The sequence below is a fragment of the Ipomoea triloba genome, chromosome 1 (assembly GCF_003576645.1).
Source record: "Ipomoea triloba cultivar NCNSP0323 chromosome 1, ASM357664v1".
Classification (NCBI taxonomy): Eukaryota; Viridiplantae; Streptophyta; class Magnoliopsida; order Solanales; family Convolvulaceae; genus Ipomoea; species Ipomoea triloba.
The window spans coordinates 21,823,361-21,832,699 of record NC_044916.1 but is presented as its reverse complement, the minus strand read 5'-3'; the positions used below and the strand labels follow the sequence as shown (position 1 = coordinate 21,832,699).

The following is a 9,339-nucleotide window of genomic DNA, read 5'->3' as shown; positions in this document are numbered from 1 at the left end:
AAGGTTAAAATGAAAAATGTGAAGGGTAAAATTAGGAAGACAATGCAAAATGAACAACACAAATAAATAACACAAAGGGTAATAAACGCTTAATACTATTAACACAATTTTCATTCCAGTTAAGGACTAACATACTCTTATTAAGTTTTATTTAATTGGATTTTATATTATTTATTTAGATTAATTTGACTATTGTGATTATATTTTATATCAATGTGCACACTATTATAAATATATTATATTAAAAAGAAAAAGATAATTCACATTAGGTAAGATGGTTACGTAATCTTAAATTAGGATTTTGACATATTATCCACATTTGGTATAATATTTAATTATTTACTTGCAAATGAAGACCATATGTAAATTGACACCTACCTCTAATATTTATCAAGTAAAAACATTATTTATTATAAATGTCACAATCAAGATGTACAACTGTACAAGCCTGATCGTGTCTTGTGAGTAATCAAGGAAGAACATCTTAATTAGAGCTGATGAAATAATATTTACATGAATTGTGTTATGGACATTCTAATATTTTTGTGTTTTAAAATCCATGATTATAACATAAAGAACAATGTTATTTTTCTCGACCTTCTTATTTTACCTGCTATTGTTCACCTTCTGAAGTAGTAATAAATTTCTTTTTATTCAATAGTTATTGTAAATTGACCGACCCACTCCACATTAAAAAAAAAATCTACTTATTAATAAAAAATAAATGAAAAGAACCAATCATGTATTGTCATATAAGAGGAAAATATTAGGAAGCGAATGCAACATCACTTTAACTTAAATAGTACTCCGTAATGGACAAATAGATGGATCCAATCAAATAAATATGACATATACCCTGGAAGATGAGGCCAAATGAGTGGAGCGTGATTTTCATATCAAAAGATCACGGGTTCAATTCCTGTCAACACTCTCTAGATTGAATCTGTCACATCGGGTCTTTCTAGTGAGATTTACCTTTCATGTATGGTTTGCAGGTTATTATATAGAAGTGTGATTTAGCCGATGTACACTCTTGAATAATAGTTACAAGTTTCTCTCATTATTTTATATACCTGAGAGAGAGAGACATTTCATTCATATCATGTGGAATATTTTAGTTCACATAAAAGATATTCCCTTGCCATTTGTTTTGGGTATTACAATTGTTATGGTCGATGGTATTATCCATTTATCCTTTAAAATTTTATTGTAATATGTTATTTGATTTAGCTGATATTGTAATCGATTGACATTGAATGCTAACCGTTTCAATATAAAAAATGATTATGAAAGAGACCACAAAGATTGGTCAACATGTGATATGCAATAGTCAATTTCTACAACCAATTGCTACCTAGCTAAGGGAAGATGCACTTTTTTTTTCTTTTTCCTTTTTTTTTTTTTAATCTATCACAATAATAATGTGTGAGCTTTGCACTTTAAACCAAAAAAGGAGTCTCAATATTTAAATATTTAACTAGATAAAAATTTTTGCAAATATCATAAGTAACGATACCCTGAGTGTAAATATATAATTGTGATAAAAGACAATACTACTTTATCAAGTATATATGATACAATTATGCAAAGTACCCTAGAATGTATATTTGTCCTTACTTTTCTTGAATAAACTAAAACTTTGAAGTAGTCATTTCTTACTGAAGTAGAGACAAAGTTGAGAATACACTGTGGCAATTATGCAAGATTTCTTGTCACAAAACGTTGAATTCCCAACCCCAAGACCCCTCACATCCCGACCCAACAGCATTTGGGAGGATGTAAATTACGATAACTCAATGACTCAGCAGGCAGGTGTTGGGCGTCGGCCAAGTTCACCTTGCTCGATTAGAGACATGGCGTTGTGACTTACCATGGAGAAATGTAGTTAAATAGTTAATGTCAACTTACTTATCACCAATTGGTTTTAAGTAGGATAGGACAACCATATAGCCAAAGAACTATGTGGTTTAACGTGCTTGACTTATTGCCATCATAGGATGGGTGGCCCTGGGAAGTAAGCAAAATGCAGTAGCACTAGGAATCTGTCAAACTTTGGACATAATCCCCGCACTGCGGCTGTCGAGTTTCGAACCTTGGTCTCTTGCCAAAAAAAATGCAAGATTTCTGATAATATATGATGAGGAGGTAGGTAACAAGGAGAAATGATATTCATGTTACAGCTAGTGAACATTAGCATTATAGTTACTGAACATGGCACACCAAGCACAGTAAAGTTGCAACAAGTCATTTCTGAGTTGATGTTTTATTGATATAAAGTGTACAAGAGAGCAAGTGGGAGTGGACCACCAACTCATCCAACAGCTTTTTTTTGGCTGCTGGGATGGCATGCCTATGAACATTTGCTGTAAAGTAGAGGCAGTGTGAAATTTGCTGCCCAAAAGTCTATGGATTTGGTGAGGCCTAAAGATGGAGAATCACAATGATATTTTTCCTAAACAGCTCATCATATTTGGTGATAGCTTTAATCCATTGCTTGTCAGGCAGAGATTTGCATAAATTTCAGATATAATCTCATAAATAAACGGGAATCTAACTCTGTAGTTGCTGCTATGAGGAACCTCATTTTGCTACATATATCATGGTTTGTAATATAAATGACAACTAGTTTGTTACCTTGCAATTTGCAAAGCCACCCTCCCGGGAAATCTATGAAATTTGATTAGCTTGGGCTTGCCACAGAGGGCCGGGATTAGAAATCTATGGCATCAACGGGAAGAGAAGTAGCCCTGTTAAGCGGTTGAGGAAGCAAAGCCCCTGTATAGTAACTCTTCGCTGTGACCATGTGCACTGGACTACATGAACTGTATGCCGTCTCGTATGTTTTCTCTTCTTGTAAGGCATATTTGGTGAGTTGTTTCCTTGAACTAGAAGATTTTGGCGGAATGTCACGGGCTTTGTTCATTGGGATAGGAATCGCCGACGATTTGTCAGTCTTATTGCTGTCGTCGGGATTTAGAGTCAGATATTTTGGCGCAACGCCCAGTTGATGATCCCTTAGCTCCCTCAGTTGCATCTCGTACTTCGCCTTTAGCCACCTCAACTCTTGCCTGATTTCATTCTCGTAATCCTTGAGCACAGTTCTCGCTCCTAAAGAATCTGCACCGGGTGAATCCCTCACCGGAAACTTACTCTCATCATCGACAGCTATTGTTCTGTCATCGTGGGCAAATGTTGGTTCATCACATTGCTCCTCGTGTGCACCCGAATGGCACTCACCAGACCCTGTTGAGCTAAACTTTGGTCGATCGTGTTGTGCCCAAATATCAGCGTAGTGTATACTGATTGACTCACATGAACCTTCAGGGGCGCCTTCCGTGATGCATTGTTCAGACTCATCAAACTGGTATGTAATCTCCTCAAAACGGCCATGAACGGCTTCACACCCGTGCATTGAAGATTGTAGAACTTGCACACTCCGAGAACCAGGGCCATGAGATGATCGGTAGCTTCCATACAGACCGTTTGAGGCACAACTATGACCGTAGTCGATCTCTGTTAAGTTGGTAGTTTCATCCATTGCCAAACCACCCTTCCACTCGGGCACTAAGGAAGAAATCTCACCGTCAATCATATCTGCGATCTTAGTCACATCTTGATCAGTAATATCCAGCTCTGCAACCATCTCAGTAGCAACACTCAGTGCTGTATCACTTTCGAGGTTGAAAGGAAAATAAATATTACGAACACGACCTGCAAAGATCCATTCAGCACAGATTGGTTTTCTTCACTCTATTATTCGATGATATAAAATCAAGTAACGATAACCGATTTGGAACCAAACGAAAGAATGAATCCATACCTTCTTTATCTGCAATTCTGAGCCGTAAAAAGATGCCATTGTCTTCTTTCATCTGTCCTTGAATAGATATGTCAAGATTTTCCAGATTACCATCATTGTCTTGGCTCATGAACAGATCAATCTCATTTCTGTGGTAATCCAAATTGTCATCTCGTTCAAATCCGAGATAATTAGAATAGCCATTTACCAGAGAGCCATTGTTGTGATTGAATTTCAAGTGAGGCTGTATTAGCATAGGACCCATATTATAATCTTTTTCATAATCCAACGCCCTCATTTTCATATCGAACGCAAAATCATCATCTTGTAGAAAAGGGTCATCAAGAAGCTCTCTTGCAGATAGCCTATCAGAGACTGTTGCTAAGCATTTCTCAACAAAACGACGCACTTCAGGATCCGTAACTTTGTAAAGGGCATCCGGCTTTTTCCCCTACACCAAAGAAGAAAAAAAAAACTATGTTAACTAATAGTTGAATATCCGAGGGCTCAATGAGGTAAAGCACGCTTATAGTTTTTGTTCTTACGGAGATCACTTTCTTGTAGATCTGAGCAGGGTGAGTGCACTCGCTATACGGATATTCAAAGGTCACTATTTCTAAAATACACATTCCAAACGAATAAATGTCCACTAATTCATTGTACTCCTCGGCATACACTTCCGGAGCCATGAATTCCGGAGTTCCTGCAGAGGTAAGGAAGGAACAAACACAACGTGAAACACTACATCTGCAGATGCTACTTAGTTCTATCAGTGTCAATTTGATCTGTTTTATCATATCATTCTTCAAAAGAAATTTCAACAAACCAAGACCGGTGATTTAACCTATCAATGAGATTCAAACAATTGTGATTACCTACACAACGAGCAGCATGGGATTTACGGAGGATTGCAGCAAGGCCAAGATCACCAATTTTGACTTCTCCCTGGTTACCATTAATAAATATGTTGTCGCACTTGAGGTCTCTATGGATAACCGGAGGGGAACGGCTATGGAGGTAGAGAAGGCCTTCCAATATCTGCTTACACCAATGCTTCACTGCCCTAATGTTAACCCTCTTGTGTTTCAACCTATACCTATCCAGTATTTCAAAGCCGAGATTACTCTACACCAGAATATCAAAAACCAAACACACATCCCATGATAAACAAACCTTAACAAATTAAATTAAAGACAACTAAATCCAGAGAACATTGAAGCAATATAGTAACAATTGTTTTTAAAAAAATCATGTAGGACTTACTGTCTTAAAGTACCAGAGGTGAACATCTCAGTCACAAAGTTGATGTTTCTGTTCTCAGTATCAACCCAAGAAGTGTAAAATTTCATGATGTTCTTGTGCTTTAGGGTCTTGAGCAGGTGAATTTCACAATATAACCTCTCAAGGTCTTCTGGGCTTTGCATAAAGTCATGAAGTTTCACCTGATTCCAGGCCACCTCAATTCCTTCATACTCATCAAAAGCTCTATAACTAAAACAAAAAAAAAAAAAAAAAAAAAAAAAAACCCAATAAATGCCAGGATTTGGAGCAACCATCATCAGTGAATCCATAATTTTTTCAAGAAATTAAAAAAGGTTGCAACTTTACAAAGAGGGTATGGCACTTACACAGTCTTTGAAGCCCCTTTACCAAGAATTTCATTGTACTAGAGGTAATAAAGAACATGTTAGAAACTCATAAATTCATGTAAAATTAGAAAAAGAATGAACAGAGGAGAGGAAGCAGGCATACCCTTCCATATCTTCCAGTAGGATCAACCTCAACAAACTCAGAATCATCTGATTCTATCTCAGTGACATTATCCATTCCCTTCAATCTTCTCCCCAAATTATTCTTCACCTACTTTTGAATACATATAATAATGTTCTTGATTTTTTTGGCAGTGCAGAGAGAAAGAAAGAAACATGGTTTGGCAGTCCTGGAGATTTTATGGTGGAAGAAAATCCCGGGTGTACTTTCATTGCTAGGCTGTGGTTTTTAAAAATAAATAAAGAAAGAAAGAAAGGGAGAAAAACCTATAAAGACAGTGGCCTAGGTTAGTCCATAGAAACTCCAAGAATGGACAACTGGGCAAACGTATCTCTCTAGTTTTGAAGGTCATATGTGGTCTTTCAGGCCAATCAATGCCAAAAAACAACTCAACCTTTTTCTCCGGCGCTCTTTCTTATCTCTTCACGGGCGGTAAATCCAATACAAACATCAGACACTCGCGGTCAGTGCACTTTCATTTTCACATTTCGCCCCTTCCCCCACACATACTTATAATGAGGTGTTTGGTGTGATAGAAAAATATTTTTCATAAAAAATTTAATATGGTCACTACTTTGCCCTTTAATTAAGTCAGTCCAGTTTGAATAAGGATTAATTTCAGTAGAATATGAAGAAATACCCTGTGAATTTATCAAAAAAAAAAAAAAAATTGAGTAGGATACGAATTTAAAGGTGTCTTTTACAGTTAGGGTCTGCTCAGGACATTTCGTGGTATACTCAGGACATCTCGTGGCCAGCTCAAAACAAGTGGAGAAAATTTTTGTTTTATGTTGTTTGGTTAGATGAAAAATATTTTTTATTGGAAAAGCAATTTCTTAAAGTTGAGGAAAATAATTTTTTAGCAAAAGGGTGGTATTTTGTTTTACACATGACATGGAAAGTAAAGATAACATGGTTGGACAATTATACCCTCATAAAAGTTTCTTGATTACATAGGTGATATTTATCCCTAATTTATTATCATTATTATTGTTAAGGGCATATTGGTTTTTATATTCATAAATTCTTACCATTCCAAATCCAACCAAATAATGAAATTCATATTCTCAGTCATTTCTTTTCCACCAACTAAACAATAGAATCCGTTTTCTTGGTAATTTTTTTCCATATAATTTCAATTTCATTCATCTTCAAATATTTTTCGGCGAACCAAACAGGCTATAAGGGTAAACTTGCCCGAACGGGCTTAGTTCACTAATTCAGTAAGCAATATTAAAAAAAAAAAATCAATGTTTGAAACTCGGCAGCGATAACATGGTGATTATGCCTAGAGTGGATGGATCCAGTTTGCGCACTGATATTTGCTGAGCTACTTGTGATTTACATTCTCTCAGATGTTCTATCGTTTCAGAATGTAAGGGCCCGCCTTAGAGTTGAATATTCAACTTTTGAAAATAAAAAAGGGTCAACTTTTTTTTTTTTTTTAAACAGAAAGGGTCAACTTAATTTATCAGTTATTATAGTGGATTAATTAGTTCTCACAAAAAAAATGGATTAATTAGGGATTTAGATTAACAAGTAATCGAAATTAATCCAGGGTTTAGGTTTCCAATTAATCCAAATAATTTCAATTACTTATTGAATGAATTAATACTAAGTAAAAGTAACATGAGAATCTAGAACATTTCAAGTAGGCATATGGTCATTTAATGAAATCAACACTTCAGGTTCTCCAATTGGTGCATAATTAGGAGAATAGGAGTAGTTTTTCAAAAAAAAAAATAAATAAATAAAGGAGAATAGGAGTAATATTGAGACTAGTTTAACACTTTAACTTTTTATTTTTAATTATCTTAGGAACCGTAATCAACCCAAATATTATTTACATTAAATTTTCATATTAAATACTTTCAAATTGTAAATGTAACAATAAAGATTATAAAAAAGTATTTATATAAAATTTAATAGTAATTCAAATTCAAATTAATTGGAACTCATTATGACTATGTCACGAGTCTCATAACAAAATATTATTAAAAAAGAAAAAAGAAAAAAATCTTGTATGTGGCTTGTCAGAGATATATGATTACCATTTGTTTTCATGGACTATCATTAAATTAAATAAGGTATAAAAAATTTGGCACAACTAACGCTACATTTTATTGTTTATTAATATTTATATGATTTGAATTCAATATAATATTAAAATTATTTTTTTTTTATTTTTGAATTTAGCTTTATTAAAAAAAAAAAGTAATCCTAAATTTTAGTTAGATTATGTGGAAAGTAATAGACTCATAACAAACTAATATCATTACAGTACTAAAAGAGGAGGAGGAGGAGTAGCTTTATTAAAAAAAAAAAAAAAGTAATCCTAAATTTTAGTTAGATTATGTGGAAAATTTTAGAGTAGGAATAATGATATGAAAGTTAGGCTAATGAAGTCGTGGCTTAGGCAATTCACAGATAATTCGTGTGATTATGGACATGGTGTTCAATAAGAAGCCAGATTTTGTCTTTCTCATGAAAACGAAGGTCGGTAGAATTAATGCGAAGCGACTACATGTGAAAATGGGGTTTGATGGTTATTTTATGTGGATAGTGTGGGTTTGAGTGGTGGATTGGCCTTGTTTTGGGTATCAGTTGTTATGCTGTGGCAATACGACGCCGTTTCACAATTTTTTTTAAATAAAAAAAATTAACGGCGTTAACAGCTCATCATCGCAACAGAACACAAACTCTACATTCAGAGACCATATACTCCATATTCACAATTTGAAAACTCCACATTCACACATTACAGGGCTATATATTTAGTAACTATATTACCACTGTTATGCATTCACACATTCAAAACTCTATATTCACAGGTCCTATACTCCATGTTCACAACTTGGGAACTCCACATTCACTCATTACAGGACTACAAGTTGCTAGAACTCTGTTAACTCTACTGCAGATTCACACATTCATAACTCTACAATCACAAATTCTATACTCCATATTCACAATTTGAAACCTCCACATTCACACATTTCAGGGCTGTTAGAACTCTGTTAACTCTACTACAGATTCACACATTCATAACTCTACATTCACAAATTCTATACTCCATATTCACAATTTGAAATCTCCACATTCACACATTTCAGGGCTATATGTTTAGTAAATTTTTTTTAAAAAAATAGTGAAACTGCGTCGTATTGGACCTAGGTCCACCTGGGTCCACGGCATAATTTGCCTTTGGGTATAGTGTGGGTTTGAGTGGTCGAATGGGACTAAAAATTAGGCCCGCGGTGGAGCGGGTCGGCCCGCTTTGACAGTACTAATATTGGGAGCTAGTTGTTGCGTTCGCTCCAGGATAAATCCACTCTTCTGTGGGTTACTATAGGCGATTTCAATGATTTGGTGCTTCAGCAAGAAAAGCGGCAACAATGTCCACATCCGAAAAATTTACTTAGGGGTTTTGCATAAACTTAAAATGATTGTGGTCTGCACACTATAGCCACGAAAGGCTACCCATTCACTTGGGAGCGGGAAAAGGAACAGATGCTTAGATTGAAGAAAGACTTACGGAGTGGTCACTACTGATGATTGGAGCTCTTGTTTGCCGTCAGCCACTGTGGTAAATATTATTTCTCGTTCTTTTGATCATTCTATTCTTTATCTTGATGTTAGGGGCAAGATTGTTATGTCTAATAGGGGGAGAAAGAGTTTTAAATTTGAGATGGCATGGTTACTAGATGAGGGTTGTAGGAGTGTGGTGAAAGATGCCTGGCCGGAAGGGAGAGGGCAAGGTTTGCAAGACT

At 35.3% G+C, this 9,339-nt stretch overlaps 1 protein-coding gene across 1 annotated transcript; it reads right to left on the bottom strand.

Moving 5' to 3' along the window:
• Positions 1–2,229: 2,229 nt before the first annotated feature.
• On the bottom strand, positions 2,230–5,968 carry LOC116024681 (probable serine/threonine-protein kinase WNK9). The gene is made up of 7 exons (XM_031265640.1): positions 5,552–5,968; positions 5,428–5,465; positions 5,063–5,290; positions 4,675–4,895; positions 4,345–4,502; positions 3,821–4,250; positions 2,230–3,711 (listed from the first exon to the last, which is right to left on the bottom strand). Exons 1-7 carry the CDS (start codon positions 5,624–5,626, stop codon positions 2,711–2,713), a joined length of 2,151 nt encoding a protein of 716 aa, XP_031121500.1. The 5' UTR covers positions 5,627–5,968; the 3' UTR covers positions 2,230–2,710.
• Between the last annotated feature and the right edge of the window lie 3,371 nt (positions 5,969–9,339).